Genomic DNA, 24,700 nt, shown 5'->3' on the forward strand with positions numbered 1-24,700 from the left:
AGAGTCATACAATTCTTATCCATTCATGCCTTATGCATACACAACTTAGGAAAATTCAGACTGGGGGCAAGATTCAATATGGCACCTGTAAATGAAATGCAACTTCCTCTTGCTCCTCTCCTCTGTCCTGCTCACATCTGCTCTGTGTCTCCCAACCTACCAGAGAATGCATTAACGAGGATAATGTAGTGAGGAAGAGTTGTTGTTGTTTAGTCGTTTAGTTGTGTCTGACTCTTCGTGACCCCATGGACCAGAGCACGCCAGGCACTCCTGTCTTCTACTGCCTCCCGCAGTTTGGTCAGACTCATGTTTGTAGCTTCGAGAACACTGTCCAACCATCTCGTCCTCTGTCGTCCCCTTCTCCTTGTGCCCTCCCAACATCTTTTCCAACATCAGGGTCTTTTCCAGGGAGTCTTCTCTTCTCATGAGGTGGCCAAAGTATTGGAGCCTCAGCTTCACGATCTGTCCTTCCAGTGAGCACTCAGGGCTGATTTCCTTCAGAATAGATAGGTTTGATCTTCTTGCAGTCCATGGGACTCTCAAGAGTCTCCTCCAGCACCATAATTCAAAAGCATGCATTCTTCGGCGATCAGCCTTCTTGATGGTCCAGCTCTCACTTCCATACATCACTACTGGGAAAATCATAGCTTTGTTGGCAAGGTGATGTCTCTGCTTTTTAAGATGCTGTCTAGGTTTGTCATTGCTTTTCTCCCATGACAAGGCAGCGATCCATGAAGGAGGGTGAGGAAGAGCGGAAAGGTTAAATCTCATTTATAGAAGCAGAGGTCCACTGCACAAACAGGATAACACAGTTGAATATCATTCTTGGACCCTTTTTTTGGTTTTGTTTGTTTCTATACCCATTTTCTCTCTTCATCTCTGCACATAGGCACCCACGCTAAACAGCTGATTGCCATAATGCTGATTTACTGTTTCCTTCCTTATATAGAATTGCAGCCTGAATCTCTTCAGCTCTATGTTATGAGAAGTAAAATTTCCCTAATAGGGTGTTTAATTTCAATATCTGTTCAAAATTTATTTTTTTATGTTGTTCAACCTTTAGTAGAAGTGTCGACATTTTATTCGCTTTTTACTTCAGAGTTCTTCAAAAAACCAGACCTCTCTGCTTGGAGAACCTCCCAAGGAGATCCATCTGAGTACCAATCCCTACTTGAACTTGGCAAGTGTGCTGCCTTCAGTCTGTCTTTCAGGTAAGCAGGTAACCAACCGGTGCCTCTGAAGGCAACCCTTGGGTTTTCTCAAGAGGGGGAGTGTGGTTACTGTAGTTGTAAATAATGCCAGCGACCGCGGTATTTCAAATTATTTAAAATAATCTTTCATTTTAAGAAGATCACCATTAAAAGAAAAAATTATCAGGTATACTGGGCCGAGGCTGTTTAGGGCTTTAAAGGTCAGCTTCAACACTTTGAATTGTGCCCGGAAACGTACAGGGAGCCAACGTAGTTCTTTCAGGACCGGTGTTATGTGGTCTCGTCGGCCGCTCCCAGTCACCAGTTGCATTCTGGATTAATTGTAGTTTCTGGGTCACCTTCAAAGGTAGCCCCACGTAGAGCGCATTGAAGTAATCCAAGTGGAAGATTACTAGAGCATGCACCACTCACCTTCACTGGATTTTGCCTTCTTAATCTAATTTCATATGATCAAACTAATTCATCCACAGTCTCAACTAAACTGTGTGTCTTAACTAAACTGTGTGACATAACAGTCAGTGTTCCACCTATTTAACTCCAAGAAAATGCTGATAACGAAAGCCAAAATACTACATGATATGTTGACTTGCCAAGCGACAGCAGGGCCCACCCACTTTGGATTAGGCCCACGGTTGGGGGTGGGGGGCGTGTATCTTAATCCTTTCTTTGCACACCAAAGCCTCCGCTCTATGAGCTGCTATTAGTTGCAAGGGGAAACGTGTGTCTTAATTTAATTCTGCTAGTTTTGCCTCTGCAGCTAATTGCAACTATGCATGTGTGTGAGTTTCAGAACTGCAATAGGGTAGGGTACAGTGGGACAACCCTCACTGAATGCCCATAGTCCCAGTTAAAAATGGGAGTCCCCTACAGCTGTTTTTACAGAAAGGATTTACTTGGAAGCACCAAAAGCAAAGCTCCAACATAATATGCAGTTTAGCCCTAAGGCCAGAGCCTACCCCTTATGAGACAAACATGGGGGTTTCCATCCTTGTGCAAACGCGCAGAGGTGGGGAGGCATTTATGGTGAGAATTGGCAGTCCTAGTGCTTTGCGTATTCCACTGATTGTTCACCACAAATGCTCTGTGCTATTTTTAGCTCATTTTCTCCCAGCTAGGTTCCTGGCTGAGGGGAAAACAGCCTTAAGAGAGCATTTGCAGGAGCTAATCAGAAGGTGGGGGTGCTCCTTACCCCCCGATTCTCCTCTACAAAAAGCCTCTGAGCCTCTGCATTTGATCTGGCCTGGTGCCTTACCACCTGCCTGTCATGCTCCCTAGATACCAGAAGTTGAGGAACTGAGAGTCCCAGTTATAACTTTAAGTAAATGACTACAGCCTACCCCTTTTAATCAGAACCTTTTAATCAGGAACCTAGGGCTCCATGGTGATACAGAATCATATATAGAAGGCAGAATAGTAGTGAAAAGACAGAAAAGATTTATACAGACTTAAACGCCTGGTCTATCTCTTCCCAAGTGTTGGGAGAGGCTTCCAATCGAGGCCTAGATTCTGATATTCATTAAGAGAGAAGCCAATGGTTAGTCAGCAAAATTGCCCTGTTCTGTATCACTGCCAGAATTTCATGGGAACTTATACTTCGATGAAGAATAAGATCTTCAGTCAGTGTGATAACCAAGTGCTCAACATCACTCCTTCCTTTTTCAGCCTAGCTTTGGCCTTTGGGGCTATGGATTGATGGTGAACGTTCTGTTTTAGAGGAATCCTTGTTTTCAGTCTTATAGGACATGTAAGAATGCTTTTTTTTTCTTCTTTGAGCAGCAGCAATTGCCCGCAAAGCCAGTAATACTAAGCAGCAGGCCGGACTTTCAAATAACTCACTCAGTTCTGCAGCTGCTCAGGGAACTACAGCGCAACAACCGGTAGAAAGCTATTTTAACTATTCACCGCAGTATGAGGATTACACACAGGTATGTGGCTTGAATATGGTTTCATTGCAGCTGGTGGCTGTGTGTTTTGTTTGGGTCAGAGTTTGTTATAAAAGCATGACTGGGTTCTAGGCAGATGATCATTTAAGGAGACCCATAAATTATCATGCATTAAAAGCATCAGACAGTGAGTCAGATTTCTAGCTGGTAAATGTTTTGTGTGATGTAAGGGATGGTATAAGCTTTGGAATACCATTCACAGAGTCATGAACCTTTCTGTGCAGGAAACTGATAAAGGTGAATAAAATTGTTTATGTGTCGGTTTTGAATAGAACATTGAGGGGAAAAGTATAACTATTACCTGTCTGCATTTTGCCACTTTTTTAGTTCTTGTGAATTTGCTTTCTTCTAAAGTGCCTGGTCTGCCTTATGTGTGTCGCTGCTAATTGTGGAAACTGTTGACAGCAGGATTCTGTAGGTCTCTGCTGGCAGACAATCCTGCTGTCAACAGCTTTTCATACATTTAATGGGAGTAGAAACAAATGGCACCATTTAATATGGAAGCACAGCGAGGCAGATGATTCTAAATTGGTGAGGTGCTGCTAATAGTGCACCTGGAACCACATGGCAAAGTATGTCCTGTAGACCCAGTACAACTCGAGAGGGATCACCAGCACTGTTTTCCATTCAGGAAGTTTCTGACACTGATGAGAAGTAGCTGTGGCATGCAGACACACATGTACAACACTGTTTTAAGGCTTGGGGGAAGTTGATCTAGTTGAGCTGCTACAGCAGCTTAGTTTATTGAGTCCTGAAAGAGAGAATTAAGATCATTCGCTAATCAGTTGGTTTGATTAAGTTTCTCACTGGCATTTCTCATAATTTATTTAATCCATGCCGTAAGTGCTGTGCTGTGAATGTTGCTGGGAAAGCCGCCTTTTCCTCTGTGAACATGGGGCTGAATTAGCTTTTACCAGACCAGCCCCCCTCAAATAAATACACTGTAGCTACTAGCTTGTTATCGATTATGCAAGCCAGGGTGCAGCAAAACTAACAATTAATTCACCAAATACAGCATTTATAAAAGAAAACGTAATAAAGGATAAATTTATTCATATAAAAATTGACATAACAAGCAATTCTAAGTAAATTCTACCTTAGCTTGTGATGAATGTTGCTAAACAGATGGCAAAACTTGGATTTAGTCTTCTGTTTTAACTCAGTTTATCTAACCTGCACAAATTCTAGTTGGCCTTTCATCCTCTTCTTTATTTTTTTCTGGACAGTCAGTCAGTATACATAATAGAGGCCAACAGGTCATTAAAAATAGGTCTCATGACAACTTCAGCCTGGTTGGTTTTAAACTAGTCTTGCAAATATTTTCAAAAGCCAGAGTGTAAGTCCGTTTGTGTCACATTGACATTCTCATCTAAGTGTATAAATACATTGCAACCTGTTAGCCAAGAAGCATTATTTGCTGTAATACTCAAAGTTATCTTTCAGCCAAGACAGAGGATTTTACATTTGAGAAATATAGATAAGCACGCAAGGGCAGAAACTTGGATGACTGCAACAACAGTTACACTAAGTAAGGTCCTGAGAACAGGATACTGGAATAGATGGGCAAGAATTTTCTTATGCTTTGAGCTGTTTTCCACAAATTGAAATACTTGTCACAGGGACTGTATTGGTTTCTTTCCAAATTAAAGGATGTGCCTAATAGATGGAGCCAATCTATTAATTCTCCTGTAGCTGTGCAAATTACTGTATAAATTATAGGATTATGATGGTCAAAATATCTCAAGACACTGAGTATTAAACACTTTCCAGGACTGTACTTCCTGAAAAACCTTAAAGTTATAAACTTGTTAGATATTGTTGGGGGATTAAAGCTGATAAATCAAGGAATCCACTAGGTAAGCACATATAAAAACACAAAATATTGCTGAGTGATGTGTTATAGGAAATGAAAGAGAATAGGTAAGAGGGAGCAGAGAAAGCACCACCTTAACTTTCTCTTGCATTCAGATGGAGCAGATTGATCCAGATTAACAAAAACATGCATATGTATTTGTTTTTGCAAAGCTTGTGCTTTTAATATCTCATAACGAGCATATTAATCATGGTGCGAAATTGCAGAAGTTGATAAATTTAAAATTGCCTTGTCTTTTGCAGGATTCAGTCCAGCAGTGGTATCAACAATATGCCCAGGCATACCATACCATCCAAACTAGAGTAGGGGAATTAGAAAATGGTGGCTCAGAGGTAAGTGGATGATGATTCAGTATGCTTCACCAGCAGCCTATGTCAAGGTTGTCAGTAAACAAGGCTAGATTTTGAAATTCAACCAAAGTAACAGATTACATAGCACTTCTTATAATTTTCTCCCTGAAGTTCTTTCAGTAAGCATATTTCAGAATCTTCAGGACACCTGTGTGCTATGAAGTAACCAAACACTATTTGAATAATTATTTTTTTTTCTTTGCAAACTTGAGCTTATCCTTCTTAAAAGGAGAAAAAAAAATAGGCTAGGCAGTGTGAACCATAGAATTCTGAATTTCCCTTTTTGCGGGATTCTTTTCGTAAATGAAAATTATCCAGGGTATTTATAGGATAGGTATTTGTTGGTAGTAGAAACATTCCTTTAATGGAATGAGGTGCATTCCTCTAATGTTAATGTTCTGCATTTATACCGTATTTTTCGCCCCATAGGACGCAGCGGCCCATAAGGCGCACCTAGTTTTTTGGGGGGGAAATAAAGGGGGGGAAATTATTTTTCCCCCAGGCGTAGGGCTGGGGCGGGGGAAGCCCAAGCTTCCCCCGACCCTAGCCCCCAGAACAGGCAGCTCTCCACAAGCCGTGGGAGCCCAGCGCCGGGCTCCCACGGCTTGCGGAGAGCTGCGCGAAGCCTGCATTCGCCCCATAGGACGCACACACATTTCCTCTTCATTTTTGGAGAGGAAAAAGTGCGTTCTATAGGGCGAAAAATACGGTAATTGCCTGCGTTTTCCTTAGCTCATCTGGGCACAGGAAATCAAAGAAAATTGTTCATTGGGCTCTAGCAAAATCTCAATACCATTGTCAAAACGCCTGTAATTTTAGGGAAGCATTTTAACAAGGTGATGTAGCATAGGTTACAGCATCTGAAAAACAGAATGAACTGGTTTTCATTGGTGTTTGGGGTAAAACATCTCCCAAGTTTGGTACTGACCATGTTTCTGGCTCAGATGTCTGAGAAAAAAATATACTCTCACCAAACAGTAAAGGGAGATTCTCAGAGATACTTTGCCTTTAAGAAACTTACACTACTTTTGAATACAGGCAACAACAGATTTGTGTGTGCCCCTTTGAGGTGCGACTGCACACGTGCACATTGCAGAGACCCAGAAGTGGTAGGAAAAGCAGGCACGGTCGAATGGGCTTATGCACCCTCTTGCTGTGACACGTCATGACCTGGAGTGCAACCCCTGCGCAAATTGGGGGTTGCCTGCACATTGATACTCTCCTCTTTCTGTCACAGAATTTATGATTGTTTCTCCCAGAAATATGTCTCTGTTTCTGTTCAGTGGCCAGCAACCGTAGTGCTTCCCTTTCTGTGTTTTCTCCATGTAGGAATCTGATAGTGGAGTGTATGGGGACTTCAGTAGCTACTTGCAAGTCATGCCATCGTATTACGCTGCCACCCAGGGGTCCTTCCATCCAGGCATTTTGCCACTGGCGCCTCAAAACCCACTGAAGGTAAGAGGAAAGCGTTGGCACGCTTATTCCTGACGCAGCCGATAAATTACACTACACATCTGTGATGGATAGCCCTTCAGCATTCTCATGTATTTTTAAATAGTATGCAAATGAGAAATTTCGTTAGGTACAGCTTTCCGAATGCAGTGGATGAGTAGGATGAAAGTGCAATAAATAAATAAGCTAGAATTGCTTCACACATACATATGAAATGTAGTCAAATTTTTATATTATATATATATAGAGAGAGAGAGTGAGTGAAGAAGAGAGACCAATTTGGAAAAAGTTCTGCACACTAGTCTGTTTCTCTGTTGGCCCCTACATGTTGCTAGGTTGATGTCTTGTGCTGCCACCTAGTGTTCAGTAAACGCATAATGCAGCTTAAGAATTTGTCAGGGCTGCTATACAAAGTCTTTTGACTTCATTTTGTTGCTATTGAAAAACATTCCAAGTAGCCTTATGGTTTGTCCTAGTCCACTTATTTTATTTTATTTACGTAACTAGATCTAGTGTTGGTCATCCTTAGAGAGCAGTATAGTTTGCTTATAGAAAGGATAATTCAGTATTCTTTCAAATAACTGCACACACGTTGCTGTAATAATGGGCTTTTATGATGTTTAGATGACACCAATAAGAAATGAAAAGCGGGGCTCTTCGTACCTCATCACCACTCCAGAAGATGGCCCAGTGGAATACGTTGGTCAGCAAACTCAGGGCTCGGGAGTACATTATGCAGAATTGTATCTTAAAAGAAAACGTGTTTATTAAGATCAGCATCTTGCTTGGAGTCAAAGCCACATTCATGTCATCCTTACCTTTCACTTTTAATATGTATTGTAGATACTGGAGAACCAATCTATGTAGTTTCTCTGAGTAAATTTGTGTGTGGGGAGGTACTAATGGCGGATACCCTCCAGACTAGTTTCTATGCATTGAGTGACAATTAAGTTATCTCTTAAGCTCTTAAAGAAATGGCAGCTTTGCCCCCTTGAGAATGTCTCACGAAGCAATAAAATAACAGTGAGAGGAAATGTTCTTTGCTGGGAAAGTTGCAGTGGTAGTCTTAAAGAAACAATTGTGCTGGGTTTTTCCTCCTTCAAAGATTTTGATTCTTGGCTGCAAGGTTAAATTCATGTTTATTCCTGATAGCAATATTCCTTTATTGGCTTTAATGGGGCTTGCATATTGGATTACAGCCCAGACAATGGTTAGGTTGAGTATAATCATTGCAGTACAGTCTAGTCAAAGTAGGCAGATCTTTTCTGGATTAAAAAAATAATAAAATAGCAGTTGTAGCTGCTAAAGTGGAAGTATGCTAGGAAGATACCAACGCACTTCATTAAAATAAATGATTGCTGGCAATACCAAGTGTGCATGACAAAATTTCCATGAAGAGAATTGATACTAGCTGTGCATTTATAGTCTTAGGCTTCTAGGTCTATTTCTTGTTAATCGGTTTCTTTGGGGGGAAATAATGTGAATTTAGTATCCAGTGGAACTGAATGCATTGCTATCTTACTGACTTGCATTTAGTTTAAGGATCTATGTGCTCCACACCCTATGTCTATACTACAGTACTCTTGATTAATCACTGCCACCTTGGAAATTCTTCAGTATCTTTTCTTGCACTTTATAACCATGGCAATTATTTGTGTTCACTGGAACTGGGTGGAATGTGGTGTATTCATGCTTTTTGCTGGCTCTTAATTTATTTCTAACTAAGATTCACAGAAAGCTACTTTCCTGTTGTTTGGAACATGTTTGAAATAACCACTACAGCTGCCATTTTCCATAGTAACCCCAATTTGTAGGTTTTTGTTTCTGAAGTAAGATTTAAAATGCATGAGGCCCAGCATTAGCAATGGTAAAATCTGCAGTGGGAGGTTATGAAGAAATGTACATCAATGAAGGCAGCATAGTTTGTCTCCAGTGAAGAGAAATCAAGGTAAGCCTGATTGAAATCCAGTCAGATTTAAAAGTAGGTGCAGTTTACAAGTTTCTTGAATAGGAGGCTGTTATATAAAACTAATATACATTATTCAGAAGTAACAGAACGTCATAGCGAGATTTTTCTTCTCTGTGTTTAGTATTATTCACATTGAATGTATCTTTTCTGAGCAATCAATTTCTCTGTAAATAAATTGGCAAGCTACACTGAAGTATAAAGCTGGCGTGGCTTATTGTGTGCTCCTGAAGGTACATTGTGAATGTTGGGTAGGGGGGAAAGACCTGTTGTGAAGCTGAGAAGAGTTGTGTCCTATGAATGCATAGTCTTGTGGCACATTTTAAAGATACTTATGGTGCTACAAAAAGCAAGCCATGTCAAATATCAGCATTACCTTTCTGAAAACTTGATTTGTTGAGCCAGTTGAATATTTGTAACCCTAGTACAAGACAACTCTTTTCTTGAAAAGTCAGTGGTCCCCTAAAGTGTATGTGTTGTATTGTTGACATGACTGGAGGTCATATTGCTTGAATTTTTAAGTTTCTAGGACAGGCTGGGCAACCTCCAGGCACCATAGGTTACCCCTCACCTCTGATCTAGAAGCGTTGCTGTATTTAATTCATGTTGTACTTACATACCAACCTATTTTCACAGTAGCAAACTGGCTGCCAGTACCAGTAAGGTTATAGCTGCCGTTGTGATTCTCCAACAGTCTGACTTCACCTTTAGAGGTGCACTCAAGACAGTCACCTTTAGAGGTGCACTCAAGACAGTCAACACCCCTTGAGAAATGTTGTCTCAGCTATGAATGAAGGCAATGCATTAATTGATAAAATCTTTATTTTTTATAAAGAATAACAAAGTGCATACAGAGTACAGTGGGGGGAAACAGGCTTGATAGCATTTCTAATTTGATACACATTACATTATTGCAAATTCTGAATAATTCCTGAAAAGCAATATCTGACTTTAGGAAAAGACTAGCCTCCAAAATTCACAGAGTAAGGCAATGCATGCATTCTGGCCCCAGAGCTTGTACATGGCTCTCTCTCTTCGTTGCAGATCCCACTTCTTTTATAGCAAGTGCACAATGCAGGAATAATGTACATCCATCCCCCTATTCCAGGTTGGCATATGTTATCTCTTGTAATATCTTCATTTACAGAGTGCGCATTAAAATCCATGCACCATTCAGCCTCACTGGAGAAATTATGTCTTCAAAACTCACTATTCTGCTTAATTGTCACTTGCAATCTGTTATCCAGTAAAAACCCCAAATGTTGTCATGCTTCAGTGGTCTTTTTGCACCCCTAAGATTATAGAGTTTTCCTTTTAAAAGAGAAGGAATATATGAGAAGGACTGACTTCTTTCTTGATGTAGAGATTTTGTTGGACTAGATCAGAATGCTCCAGGACAAAGTGCCAATGGTGTCTGGATTTTAATGAATATACTAAAAGCAAATGCTACAAATATCTATCAAGAGGGAGAAACAATGCTGGGATGACAGGAGTTTCTTCAGGTTTGCTGAACACAAAACTGCTTTTGCGAGTTGATGCAAGCTCAAAAAGTAGCTTGGGATGTGTGGAACAGATCCAAAGTCCCTTTGGGTGTAGGACAAAACTGGTGTTGGATTCCAACAAAAGTTATCTAGCACACCTCCTTAATATTCATTTTTGAATGCTGTCAAGAACATTTCTATTTATCTGCCATGATTAACATTTTGTACTGTAATGACAGCCACTACACTGTTTGGAAATCATATTTTGCTCTCTAATACAACATGATTCAAACTTTGTATAGGCAACCTGAAATGATTTTTTTTTCCTCCCTCAAAAGTACTTGGCCCAGCAGCTGAGATCCTACAGGTAGACCCTGTTGGCACAGACTGCTGCTTAGCGGACTCGCGTGTTGGCTACTCAAACAGAAAAACCCTTTTCAGACACAACATTACCAAAGTACAAAATTACACTAGGTAATAAAAAGGCCTTGTACACTTTTCAAAACATTTAAGTGGCAAGTATAAAATGCATGGATTACATTTTGTTGATAAGTGCTTCAAATCCTTGAATCAGATTGTGAAAGCTTGTCCGCTCACCTGGGTCTTGAACCCAACACTTCCCCATCAGTTGGTTAACCTAGTAAATGAAAAGGGTGTGTTAAAGAAATAAGATTTGGACATTTAAGTTTGTGTCTACATGTACAAACATGTACAAAAGGTTGCTCGATTATCAAGAGTATTGGCTACAATAGCAGAAATAGCCAACGTTTAATGCAATGAGCTTTAACTATGGTATCAGTAAAGCTCACATATTATGAGGGAGACACTCCAGGTTGAAGAATCACGACATTCGACTTCCGGGTTAGCGCGAACGGCTAATGGCGGATTCCCTCCGAGCTCCGGAGGGAATCGGCTCTGCTGAGGACGGGTCTTGCCGTGCCGGCGACACGGGGACCCTCAGAAACCGCAGGCGCGGAAGCCTGCGGACTTGGTGACTCGGTGGGCACCTTAAGCGCCCTCCCCGACCCACGAAGAGCCTTTTTAAAGGCTGCGGAGAGGGTACGGAGAGTGGCGTGGTGCTGAGAGTAGACCGCTACCTCAGTAGAGTGAAGCCGCAAGCCATGGCCGGAGAGCGCTGACTTTCTTCCCAAATTTGGACTGGATAACAAAGGACCCGTGAGTAATGGAATTTGGACTTTAAAAATTTTATCCTGTGAATTCGGCACGATCGGGGGATGTGTTAAAGGGAAGTCCGCACCCCCTCTACTTATAGACGTTTCAAAGCAAGGAACGGAGAATTAAGGCGGAATGAATACTGTTTTGAGGATTTAAAAGTTTCTCACAAATTTGATAGAACAAGATTTTTGTGCTGGAGAGAAAGGGAATTTGGAACTTTGTGTGTATCCCCCCCAAAAAACCCGGGAGTGTCCTATTTGGGTCCCGGAGGAAGAAGTGAAAGGAGTTTGACAGCTGTCAAAGAAGCTGTCAAACGGGCGGACAAAGTAAAGAATTTTGCTATTTAATAACTCTTGGAATTAAAGTTGATACATTTGGACTGAGGCGATTGGAAACAAAGTATTGATAATAACAAAGTAACAGATTATTGGAAAAGGACTACTAAATAACTGAAAGCCCCCTAGGGGGAATTAGTGACATTACAATGGCTGCAGAGGGAAAATTACTGGCGGAGATAGAAAAAATGTTTTTTCTCGTGGGAATCCTGCAGGAGCAGAGTATGGCTCTGAGTAAAGTTTTTATGACCTTGAATCCTGAAACAAACAACTCTGCTGAATGCACAAAGGAGATGTACGATAAAAATTCTGCAGCTGAGCAGGAAGAGATGCCTTTGGAATTGACAGAGAAAAAAGAAGGAGTTCAGACACTACAAGTGGAAAATATCAACCAGAAATCTGCAGCGTCAGAGTATGAGCAAGAAGACCTCTGGATTACAGACCTGCGAAAGATGAGAAAGAAGAAGAGAGAAGCCCCTGGAGTACTTGGAATATTAAAACTAGAAAGAACAAAGCAATATGATTGGGACTTTTCTCTTGAGTATGGAAAACTAGATGGTCTTTCGCAGCAAACACTCTTCAACATTCTGAATGAAAGAAAATATGATCTGACTCTGACTGAACTCCTTCGGGGTCTTAGGACCATCAAAGAGGACTACCAATATAGCTGGCAGAGAGGGACTGACAGAGAATCAGACGCCTCGGACGTGAGGAATCCGGGCTAGAAATATTTTTTGTTTGTTTTCTGGACATTTGTCTAGGAAGGGACAGAAACCGGGGCAGGGGGGGGAGAGAATAGAATTATAAAATGTTATGTTTTGTTTTACTTGGTCAATGTGACCTATAATTAATATAATAAAGGGAAAATTTGTGAAGGGGAAGTTAGATCGACCTTAAAAAAAAAAAGAAATTAATGATTATAAGAGAATTGGATAGTTGAATACAGATAAACAAAAGATTTTAATTTTCAAAAGCAATGTGAATATCTTTAAGAGGTTAGGTAAGAACTTGCTGAATTAACTTTGGAATTGGGATGTAAGAGGAGGGGGTGGGGGGAAGTCAATGAAAGTGGGTAAAGAAACTTAGGGTATGTAATTGTATTTGTGTGTTTGTTTGTCTTTGTCTTTGTGTATGTGTTTGTTGTTATAAAATGTAAAAACCCAATAAAAATTATTTTAAAAAAAAAAAAAAATGAAGAATCACGACATTCAACGCTCTACTGGAAGGATGGAAAACAAATAAGCCAGATCCAGGAACTGGCATTTCCCCCACCCCATATTATGGGCCTAAATGAGAGAGCTTTAGATCCTGTCCTTCCAAAGCTTCCCTCAGTTCACTCCTAACAAGCCTTCTCTGCCACCCGCAGGAGCACTGCCAGCTATGGAGGCATCTGCAACCACAAGGAAGCTTCTAGGGGTGGACCTCCTCTGCCTGCAGAGAGAGGGGTCCATAGCATCTTATGGCTCCTAGGATACCTTCCTACAGACCAGCAGGTTGTGCCCATAATACTTGCTGCTTTTGTTGTAATCTCTACAATAAAATCCTACAAAATACAAGTATGATTCAGTTAAGAAAAACTGTACAGTGGCTAGTCAGCTGGTAGCACTTTTTATATTTATATTCAGTCTTTCTTTCCTGACAAAAAAGTTCAAGGTAGGTAACAAAAAAATATGGGAATAGGTCAGCAGATCAGTGGGAGAGAGCACCTACAAAATCAGCCTTTGAGAGTTTCTGCATAGCCCTGACTGACGTTCGTACAGGTAGTATAAAAGATGTCATTGAAAATTGGATGGTATTTCCAGGGGCAGTTGAAAGTTTAAAAAAGAAGAAGAAGCTAAAAACAAAATACAACCTATCCCAACTGTGAGAGAATTGTGATTAAAAGAGCTTTTTCCTGTGAAAGCTCATAAACATCAAGCTCATGGGAATTTGCCCAACACAAGACGATGCATAAACATTCTTAATGCCTTACCTCTGATGGGCAATTTTTAGGACATGGCAAACGTTTGCCTTCTCCTAATACCCGCACAAGCCGTGTCACTGTCATCTGGCCTTGAGTTGGTCCAATCATATTCAAGAATTCCTGTAAGTTATGAAAACCCACGTTTAATCTCATTTCTCTATTAGTAAAAGGGTACGGCTGGGCTGGGTGCAAGAGTCAAGGGAGAGCGTAGGAGTGGTGCCTGCTTGATGACAAGGGCCCAAAGATAGGTAGCAGAACCTTGGACTATTGGGTGTGGAGGTGGGTGAAGAGAGGTTAACGATGGGGGGAATAGTTGGGATATGTATGCATGCACGGCTGCCATTCCAAAGACCAGCAATGGTGGGTTGTACATAGGTAGAAGGGAGGGAGCATGGGCACTGGGGCAGAGGGTTACGATAAATGGAATGCAAACAAAAGCAAGGAAGTCAACTTTGCTGTAGAGACCAATGTGGATTGCAGAAACCTGGGGAGATTGAAACTGGCAGAACCTAGGCTTCAGTTTATTGAACGAACCCCTCTTTCCCTCTTTGTTGACCTGTTGTGTCTAGCTAACCATGGACTGGGACGCCCAACCCCTTAGGAACAGTTTCACATCTTTGCAAAGGATGAACGCCTAAAAGTGAAATTTCCCAAAATAGACGGTGTGTGTGTGTGTGTGTGTGTGTGTCTGTGTGTCACACATCTTTGTCACATGAGACAAAAATGAGAACCAAGTGTCCTCCAGGTCAAGCTCAGCAAAACTTTAAAGTACAGGGAGCCTGCGATTGGAGAGTTTCAAAGGCACGCAACGAAAAGTTTAAGAACTTGCCTATCCAGTGCTTTTTTTCAGGGGTACTCAAAGAGGTGCAGGTAGTGTATACCCTTAAGCGTGGCACTGACTGTAACAACTTCATGGTGAGTACTGGCACCTATTTGTCTAGGAAAAAAAGCACTGGCTATATATCAAATTGCTTTCTTAAGATCCCTAGACAACCTAGAAGTAGTAATGGTTCTCCTGTGAACATAAATAACTAGTTTCAAACAGAAATAATGGGACCACCTATATAAAGTATGATCATTTTCATCAAATAAAAGGTCTATGTTCATCCTTTCATTTCATCCCAGCTTAAGTTTAGGAGTTTCATAAGTGCTTCGGGGGGGGGGGGGAATCATTTTCAGACAGTGAACAACATTCCCCTAAATGCAGTGTTATCCATGTATGCACACACTTAACTGCCCTGAAATCTGGGACTTTTAAAGATTATGGGGGGGGGAAGGACCCCTTAAAGCACTTACACACACTTTACTCTTATTTTGGAAGAAAGCATATGGGAAAGAACTTTTCCTTTCACAGCTACTTACTGCCATTGGACTGCATGCAGGATCACAATAGGTCAGTAGCTCATAGAGGGTCACTCCAAAAGACCAAACGTCTGAAGCAATGTAGAATTTGCTCTGCAGTAAGCATTCAGGAGCATACCTGTAACCATATAACACTTTCATTTACTTTTGGTACAACTGCGGCACAAAAGCCAAAACTCACTTTGCATCATTAAATAATGGAATTCTGGATAATGATGTTGCCGTCGCAACAGAAACTACTAAGATGACTCCATATGCTTCACATAAAAGTATTATGCATCAATTGAACAAACAAGAAAGAAACAAATATTGAAATAATTAAAGGTAGGAGAAGATTGTAAAGAGAAACAAATATCAAAGTAAGGACTAATCTACACTGGTCAGTTAAAAACATTAAAAACGTGTTATAAAAATATGACACCAGAAGGCACTGTAGAGCAGTGAGCCATCGTCAATGTAAAATTGCATTGAGAGCTTATACTACTTTTTTAATAGTGTTTTCCAGATCACCTATGTCTGTTTTCAGGCAAAGACAACTATGAGGCACTTTATAGTTTTGCAAGTAATTCCTATACCTAACCATAAATGTAAGCATAAAATGCATCAATAAATACATGTACATGCCACCACCTGTCAGACTGCTCTTGAACTAGAAAATGCAATACAAGAACCCTTTCTTATGGTCAAGTGATCATTATCAAGTTAAAACCTCCCATTACTTATTGATAACACCTACCATGAGGATAATCCGTAGTGACACACAGTGCAGTTTCAGCTAAAAATATCTCTTGCAGCAAAAACTTACTAGCTTGTCACTATATATCTCTCTTCCTTACCAGAACACAGGGCTGTCTTTTTCATCATTGACTTTGTAATATTCCTTATCCGTCTCAATTGCTTTGGTTAGCCCGAAGTCCCCAATCTTCACTCTCTGTTCATTTTCAACTAGAACATTCCTTGCAGCCAAGTCTCGATGAACATACTGCTGAGATCCCAAGTAGTCCATTCCCTGATGGTTGAAGACACACAAAATTTCAAGTATTGTTTCATTCTCTTGCAATTAATTGCTTTCTACCTCAAGCACCTCTAACAATGTTCTTTAGAATTTGTACACCCAATCCTTCTGTTTGGTAAGCTTTTCAGTGCTCATAGTCTCAACCTCCTACAGAACCAGCTAGAGTTTTGGAACTAAAGCACATGGCAGCATGAAGAATCCCTAGCCTTAGGCTCTTTTTACTTTTTCTAAGAAGTCCTCTCTGTTTCTGCTGCTGCTTAGTTACATATAATTTAGCCAGAGAGAAAATTAGCAACAAAGCTCACTTTAATACAAGGCTGTATTATCATTTTCAACATCGTTTTCAACTTTCATAAATGAAATCATTCACCTCATAAAACATGGGGCACATTAAAGGTAAGAAACCTGGAGCAGAGATAAAGTGAAGGAAGAACCAGCTACACACACCTTAAAACTCCTTAAACCCCAAAGTGGGATTCAGGGGACCTGTATCCTGCCATCACCAAGGTCAATAACTGGTGCCCCCACACTTGTGGACTCTGTCCCTCCCCCAGGAACTTGCCTTTTAAGCAACCCCTAAATACTTTTTGCATTTATCCAAGCTGCTTATGGCTGTTGTCCCATTAGCTTTTATTAGCCTTTTTGCTCAGTTGGTTTATTCTTGCATTTTTATTGCAACTGAAAGGCTGGCCTTAACTGGTATGGAAATGTTGAATAAATTATTTTTTTCAAAAAGGTAACAACCCACCCCCATATTCATGCATTATGATTTTAAACAGATATTTCAATTCTGAACACATGAATGAAAATTAAACATCAAGACACTGCTACAACTAGATATTAAAATATGTACAGCATTACCTTGCAGATTTGTACAGCGTATTTCAATTGCTGTTTCAGACCGATTTTATTCTTGTTTAGTGGAAGATATTCCTTTAGGCTTCCAGAAGGAAGAAACTCCATGATCAGCTTAATTCCATTTCCACCTTTGATCAAGAAAGCCAAAATTATCTCAAGCAATTTTCAGAGTCAACACCTATTATATAGTGAGTCCAGCCAGTGGTAGTATGGTAACATCTTTATTCATGGCAGCAAGCAAGTAGAAAGACACACAAAACCCCAGCCCTGCTGCTATATATAGGCACCTGGGCTAGGACTACCCAACCCAGCTACTTAAAAGCAATTACTACCTCCCTTAATTAGTTCCTGGCTGCTCTGCTACCGTGCTGTGCCTGCAAATTCAATACACAACACCCTTGACCACATTATTATTATTACTATTATTATTATTATTATTATTATTATTATTATTATTTATATACTGCCCTATACCTGGGGGTCTCAGGGCGGTCAAGTATTACTTTTAAGTATTTTCCATGGTCCATTTCATCCAGTGTTTTCCTAACACTTTTCCATCCCTCCTAATATCTTTCCGTTCCAAGGAAAAGAATGATTCACAATGACCGGAAAAAAAGGTCAGTTTGTCCATTTTCCCAGCTGCCATAACCAGGGGATGTAACATGCATAATAAATATGTTCAATGGGATTAAGTGTATTGTATTGCTAGAATTTAGTAATTGGTCTTTTCCTAAAGATATCTGGGGGGGGGGGAGGGATAATTTAAAAGCAAACAGGAAAACTGAAAACATTTTCAGAACTTCCAAGACTTACCATCTTCGGTGCAGATTCCTTTGTATTTCACAATGTTTTCATGATAAAGCTTCCTCAGGATTTCGATTTCTTTCTTTAGCTCAGCAATATGGTTCCCACCACAGTCAGGTTTCAGTGACTTTACCGCCACTTGTTCTCCAGTATTATCACCCTCAGGGTCGTACCTGCAGAGTTCAACTTTTCCAAAATGGCCCTAATTTCAAAAATAAAATTAAAAAACATGGTCAGCCACCCACACTCTTGCTTTGCAAAAGAAAGAGAAAGAGAAAACGAGGCAGCTACTTCACCTAGGAGAATGTTTCAATGATACCCAGTGATAGGCTGTATTCGTGATCAGCAAACCACTGCAATAACGGGGTGACCTCCACTATTCAGAAGTTCCACAGAAGAAAAATGAATAGGAACCAAATCCCTGCTAGGTTTCTTTTACAGACATTTGAATCTGCTTCTGACTTTACTGCTTAGTGGATCTGTGGTTCTTGGGACAATCACTTGACCCTTATGGACCAAAAACCACTCCATGCTGGGCGCTTCCGGGTATCTGCTTCAGTCCCTCTTTGCAATACCAGAACATATCTAGCAGGGGTGGCTAACCAGTAGCCTTCCAGGTGGCGTTGGACTATGTTGGATGGGGCAAATGGGAGTTGTGGCCTTCCGGATGGTGTTACTTAGTTACCACAGATGTCAAGCAATAAACAGAATGTCTATAAAACGTGTGTGAGGTGCTTTGTCTCACTGAAGTGTTTGCTACAAGTAAAACGGGGGCCTGGAACTTACACCAAGGGAGGTGCGACTCCCAGGCAGGTTTGAGCTAAGGCATATCTCTACTCAGAAACCTTGCCCTTTGCACTCTGTGCTGCTTTTGGAGCCCTCTGCATATTTATTTATGTCAGAAGGGAATATTCCACACTTCACTTGCTCTATAAACATATGAACAAATCCATTGCCCTACACAGAGAAATGGGCTGACTTAACACGTTATTCCCGTCTCTAAAAACAATAGAAGGAACACAATGCTGAATGATCACAACAAAAATACAAGCCATCTATGTTTCAGCACACTATGACTACAGGTGCAAAAGGGGAATAAGAGCACCTTGTACAGCACCTCAGTGCCAAATCTTCAAAAAATACTTAGCAGCAGCAATAGAAGTAAACATACCTCGCCTAAGTCACGAATGCGCTTCAAGAAGCGTTTCTCAAAAATGGTAGGATCAATCTCTGCATTAGGCTTCTTCTCCGAGACGATATCAGGATCTGGCACAGGTAAGAATATTAGTGTGGTACAAATGAGTACTTTTACCCTTTAAATTTTCAAATCTATTTTTACATACGCTTACTTTGCATTTCAACAGACCCCATCACCTTGCTGAATGTTCTGTCAAACTGCAGATTCCTAACATTTGTGTATCTTCCTCTAAATCATTGGCCCCAGTGAAAATCTTCCCAGAAGATGGACTACTGCTTTAGAAATGAGGGAGTTAAACTGGCAAAGGGAAGCTGGCAATATCTGAGGGCAGGGATTAGCAGTCACCCACTCCATTCTGAACGTTCAGAGTAAACCTTGTAGTCTTATTCCTAGCCAAGAGCCAACCACCCTCTCACCAAGGCAAGCAGAATCATAGCACAAGGTGTGGGCAATAAGACGACACACAACCTCTCATTGTATACTAAGGGCTATGGAAGGGGTATTAACACTGGCAAAATAATCATTAATACACAGGAACTGATGGTGAGGCAGAGCTTGACAGCTCTACCCTTGCGTCACCCTGGATGCTTCCATAACTACTGTAACACAAACAATATTCCATGACAACGGCAATCCAAAACAGTGTCGGGTTGCGGATTTTTATGTATAGAGCCATCTTGGTAACTATCTTACTTTCTGAACAGCAAATCCCTTCTGTGCCTGTGGGGGACTGTATATGGCTTTTTTTATACTGCCATCAAGATGTTTGCAAATTCATTAATGTTAATGTATCCCACAGAGCAAAGAAAATAAAACTGACAATGAAGAGGGGAAATAAGCAAAATAGATTACTTACTTTGTTCTTCTAGCTTGTTGATGTCTCGCATGATTGCTCTGAAGAATGGTCTCTGGCTGGGGTCATAGTGCATGCACTGCTTCATCAGGTCAGCCAGCTCCTTGCAGGATGGGACTGGAAGCGTGAAATGCCCTTCATAAAACCTCTCCTTCTGCAAGATTGGTTGGGAGACACCTGTGTTATTCTTGGAGCTAGGAAACATGCCTTCTTTCACACCCCACCCCAAGTTTCAAAAGAGGCTGCCTTCCAGCAGGAAATATCCTTTTGTAGGGGAGCTCTTAGCAGTGGACTGAGGTTTTGCAAAACCCCACTGGGGTTTAATTAGGCTACTCAGAACGTGGCTTCTGTTTGTAAAACTCTACTGCGCACTACGACAAGGTTCTTCGGCTGACATCTCCACTTGCCCTACACGCTTTCTACAAGAGAGATAAAAATGTATTTCCACAAAAGGCAAAATATAGTAAGAAAGGGATACCTTAACGCCGCCACGCCACAGCCACCCAGGCCTTACCTCTGCTAATGTCTTGTCTTTAAGTGGCACTTCTCCATTGTAGCAAATTTCCCACAGTGTTGTACCAAAGCTCCACTTATCAGCAGCCACACTTAATTTTTTTGAGTCTTCTACACATTCTGGTGCAAGCCAAGGGATGCGCTCAACACATTCTGGGAGGAAACAAAAAATTGAGGTGAAAACGGTTTTGAAGCGAGTCATGGTATTGGTTGCTTAAATACATGTTCCTTTTTAAACTACTTTTTTGGGGGGGGAGTGTACATTGAGGAGACTCACTTTTAATGTAAGCACAGAACTATTAATAGAAATAGCCACTCCTATAGAGAAAATACACAGAAGGAAAGAATCTGGAAGCAGTTATGGAATGGGTGTGGGTTCGAACCCCACATCGGGCAAAAAACCCCCCCTGCATTGCAGAAGGTTGAATATGGTCCATGTGGTCGCTTCCAATCTACAATTCTATGTATCTGCCATATTTCAGCTGTGCGAACAGCCTTGAACTACCTGAGTCACTTGAAAGATTCATTTATTGCCCTCTTGTTTCTAGGGAGAAACTTGCTAAATCTTGTTTTTTTACTTTTCTAGTATTCAAGGGATCTTGATCTATATACGCACATCATTCTTAATTAATGTGTAAACAATCTGCCCATTTTGAGGTGTCCTTTAAGTGCCCTATATTGCAAGAAGGGTGTATAAATATCACATTTTCAAAAAAAAAAACAAAAACCCAAACCAGTAATTTTGGCCTCTTGGACCCATGTATACCAAATTTCAGGGCTGCACATCATCAAGAGTTATTCCAACACTTTTTTTTTAACACAAACAAGTTCAAAGTTGCCTTCATATCATGGGCTAGTCAATTGCTTCAGAACCCTAGTTTCTACCGTTCAGTAGCATTGAACAAAATGGAAAACTATAGTTAACTGGCTTGTCTGTTTGCTCACACAAAAGGAGGAACAAAGTACTGCAAGCAGAGAGTCAAAGCCTAGATATGAGCATGTAAAGGCAACCAGTGTGCAATTAAGTTATGGCATTCAGTACCATGCTGTGGGCAAGTTAGTCCTTCTAATATTAACCCAATTATAATATTAAGAGCAGTTCGACTTTTTAAGCAGAAGTTGAATGGCCATCTGTCATGGATGCTTTAGTTGTGATATGGACAATGCCAGCTATTCTCAGTGCATCTCTTTGGAAAATTAGTGCCAACACACCCTAGACATACACACTGATACACAGATACAGATGCATGATACAGGTAATAACAAGTAAGGTTGTTTTCTAAAGGGAAGACTTTCCCGGCAGACGCCTCTCGTGACACCCACTGCTCGTCTGTCGTGATTTTCATTCCTACAGTTTTCTTTACAATTCTGATAAAAACTATTTTCTAAAAGAATACCTTTTCTAGACAGCACTGTTATTGGAATTCCTGGGTCGCTCAGTTTTATGAAAGGTCCATATTCATTGTCAATTCCTTCCCTTGCCAAGAGTATATTTTTTGTGCAAACGTTTCCGTGAACTAGATCTTTGTCCTCCTGCATTTATAAGAGAATGTCATAAAATTGGCGTGTTAATACGATGGCATCCAAATGCACTGAAAACATTTTTGAATAAACTGAAAAACGTGCTTAGAACAACAGTTCACAAAACGCTACTGAAGTTCACGGAAGGCAAGCTTCCACTCACTTCAAGACTGACTGAGCCTATGTGTGCATAACTGGCTTATCAGAATGCATAGCCAATGCAAGTTGCATTTTGTGATATGGAAGACTTGCAGAAAGAATTGCTATCAGTAGATGACATCTGGGACTTACCAGGTAGCTCAATGCACTTGCCAATTGCTTTGCTACTTTGAATTTCCAAGGAGTAGTAAGCAGATCGCTCTTGCGGTGCATGAAGAGATCCAGAGGTCCAAATTCAACAAACTCTTCTACCATAATGTCTGCAACAAGCACAGGAAAAAAATTAGTGGTGTTGGAAGAGCACAGATACTTCAATCTCTTTAATGCATTTTTAATTGAGAGGGAAATTGCAGGCAAGGCATATTTCAGGCAGGTTTAACTTAGAAGCATATGCATCACCAGACTGATTTTTTTATTTAGAGAGAGAGAGAGAGAGAGGTGTCATTTTAAGATGAGGAATTCAACTACCACTTCGTTTTGAAAAGCAGTACTCAAAAGATTTCACTTACTTTCCACATCACGGACACAAACTCCATGGAGGAGGACGATGTGTTTGTGGGAGATCTGCCTCATCATGCTTGCGGTCTCAAAAAATGCCTATTACACACACAGGGTGACAGAGCAGAGATTTTAGATCAACAAAACTATGAAAGGAAGAAGCAACAGTAAAAGTCTACAGCCAGAGGGTGCCTAAACAATAGCCAAGTTCAGTGATGCGCATATGTTTAAACTACTGCTTGAGTTTGTTATTATCCATGAGCAAAATTCCCCTCGCCAATTACAACAGCCCAGGTAACAGGTTTTATGTAAAGTCCTGCAGCCACAGAAAGATCCTGGAGTGATTCATATGGCTGTAGCAGAAACACAGGTTGCCAGTTTCTAATGACTTATAAAGGGAAGCATTCTGCTGCATTTCTAAAGCTCCAGTGATGTGCAGTCCAAGAAGCACTTGCTGGTCTGCACCATTAGAGGAGCAGTATCTTAAGATGCAGCACCTGTTTCTACCCTATAATGACACGCAGGAAATGAGAAACCCCTATGCAACACACATCTTCCCCTCCAGGCAAGAAAGAAAGATTTCCTGATAAAATATGTCAGTTACTAACAGAAATTTGGGACACCCCATTCCTAACTGGGAACATGAGACAGATCTTTCACACACAAAGAGACTAGTTTCAGTTCAACAAATACCTTTAATAAATGGGTATTTTATCTCTTCCCAAGTGGAAATATGCATTGATGTGGCTTCAGAAACAATTGTATGACCTCCCACCCAGGTTATAAACCGTAATTTCAAATGGGGTTGACAATCATTTATAGTCTTGCATTCCAGACTGCCTATAAAAACTTAGCAGCAGTGACAGCAGCCATTTCATAAAGTGAAACATACCAGAGAAAAGTGCCTGTGACTGGGGTCCAAGACTTTCAGGAGAACCTTCATTGCCTTTTCAGCCTGATAGCTCTCATCTTCCTTATACCTAAGGACCCCAGAGTAAATCTGCGTTCTTGTTCCTCTGCCAAGGTGTTCACCCTAAAGTATAGTTTAAATCCAACAGTTAGAAATTGTGCCATACTTATCCACTGGCTTTAGTACTGCAAGGACTATCACATCACTTTGGGTTTTCATTATCAAGAGGTATATTAATTGTACTATACTCATTTGATAGATAAGAGATCAGTCTTCTGCATTAGTATCAAATGAGTCCAACGTGACAGATATAATTAGAATATTGCCTAATGGCTTCTTTTTCAAACTAACAAGATATGAATGCAATTATTTTGAAATCCTAAAAAGTAATTCCAGTTGGGTTGCTATCTTTTCTTCAGGCTGCAAGTCAGTTTGATGGGACAGGTTTGATAATAAGTTATTTGTACTCAAATGAATTCTGGAGTCACAAGAGTGTTCTGCAAATTGCAGTAAAGTTACTTTATGCTTTACAGAATCATGTGTGGTAAGCATTTCTCATTAAGGAAGTCTTCCTCTTTAAAACAAACTGATCTGAGTAACCTTTCACCTAAAAACAGCTTGACTCATAGCTCCCTCTCCAAAAATAGATTAGAATATCCTTTTTGCAACAGATTAATAGCAGTGCATACAATAACTTGCAGGATTTTAAGAAGGCGGAAATGAACCTTTTTGTTACCACAGAAACATGAAGGTGCATTGTAATCTGAACATTTACGACTGATTTCAACAGAGGTTGGGATAAGGTGATCAGTGTTTTCCTCCATTTTCTTAGACATTGGTATTAATATTTATCAAAGAATAATAAAACACAAAATGTTTAAATGTCATGATCACTTACTTGTATTATTTCTTCTTTAAGGATTCGGTGGAAGCTCAGCTGTCCTAACGGGCAGACTGGTTGCCATTCTAGGGATTTCTTTGTCGCCACCAGCAAATTGGAGATTTCTGGAAATACAAAAACCGTTCACTAAAACACTTCAAATAGATTTGCCACTTCATGTGATGTTTCCAGAACAGTGGCATTTAGCCAGCACTGGCGTATTACTGTAGTAGGTAAAAAATATGCTGAACATACTCTTCAGCATTGCCCCGATTAAAACACAGAAAGCTTATATGAGATACGGACTTTTTCTATGAGAAACACAAGTTGAAGTTAAAGATTTTCTGTAAGAAATATACTTCTGTAAAGTATCTTTACA

The 24,700-nt window shown here is 40.5% G+C and overlaps 2 protein-coding genes across 3 annotated transcripts in view; one reads left to right on the top strand and one right to left on the bottom strand.

The window, feature by feature from the left end:
- Positions 1-8,998, top strand: part of RAVER2 (ribonucleoprotein, PTB binding 2) — a 39,982-nt gene extending 30,984 nt beyond the window's left edge. Inside the window, exons 10-14 of the mRNA XM_081867287.1 lie at positions 1,100-1,211; positions 2,988-3,136; positions 5,270-5,359; positions 6,707-6,832; positions 7,454-8,998. Of these exons, the coding sequence (XP_081723413.1) occupies positions 1,100-1,211; positions 2,988-3,136; positions 5,270-5,359; positions 6,707-6,832; positions 7,454-7,600 (624 nt within the window). The 3' untranslated portion in view covers positions 7,601-8,998. The remainder of the gene's footprint in view (positions 1-1,099; positions 1,212-2,987; positions 3,137-5,269; positions 5,360-6,706; positions 6,833-7,453) is intronic.
- Positions 8,999-9,853: 855 nt separating this feature from the next.
- Positions 9,854-24,700, bottom strand: part of JAK1 (Janus kinase 1) — a 37,935-nt gene continuing 23,088 nt past the window's right edge. The window contains exons 12-26 of one of the 2 annotated variants that reach the window (XR_014157781.1): positions 24,340-24,446; positions 23,424-23,564; positions 22,543-22,630; positions 22,166-22,293; positions 21,751-21,886; positions 20,355-20,506; positions 19,844-19,994; positions 18,961-19,055; positions 17,799-17,991; positions 16,989-17,113; positions 15,949-16,121; positions 15,113-15,230; positions 13,760-13,870; positions 10,395-10,913; positions 9,854-10,251 (exon numbers count right to left, since the gene is read on the bottom strand). Coding sequence is in view for 1 of the 2 variants with exons in the window: in XM_081867133.1 (XP_081723259.1) it covers positions 10,812-10,913; positions 13,760-13,870; positions 15,113-15,230; positions 15,949-16,121; positions 16,989-17,113; positions 17,799-17,991; positions 18,961-19,055; positions 19,844-19,994; positions 20,355-20,506; positions 21,751-21,886; positions 22,166-22,293; positions 22,543-22,630; positions 23,424-23,564; positions 24,340-24,446 (1,820 nt within the window). In the remaining variant the exon portion in view is untranslated. Of the gene's footprint in view, positions 10,914-13,759; positions 13,871-15,112; positions 15,231-15,948; positions 16,122-16,988; positions 17,114-17,798; positions 17,992-18,960; positions 19,056-19,843; positions 19,995-20,354; positions 20,507-21,750; positions 21,887-22,165; positions 22,294-22,542; positions 22,631-23,423; positions 23,565-24,339; positions 24,447-24,700 lie in introns of both variants that reach the window. The other variant, XM_081867133.1, reaches the window with a different exon arrangement.

The sequence above is a fragment of the Podarcis erhardii genome, assembly GCF_964252035.2.
Source record: "Podarcis erhardii genome assembly, chromosome: 6".
In the NCBI taxonomy this organism is placed as follows: domain Eukaryota; kingdom Metazoa; phylum Chordata; class Lepidosauria; order Squamata; family Lacertidae; genus Podarcis; species Podarcis erhardii.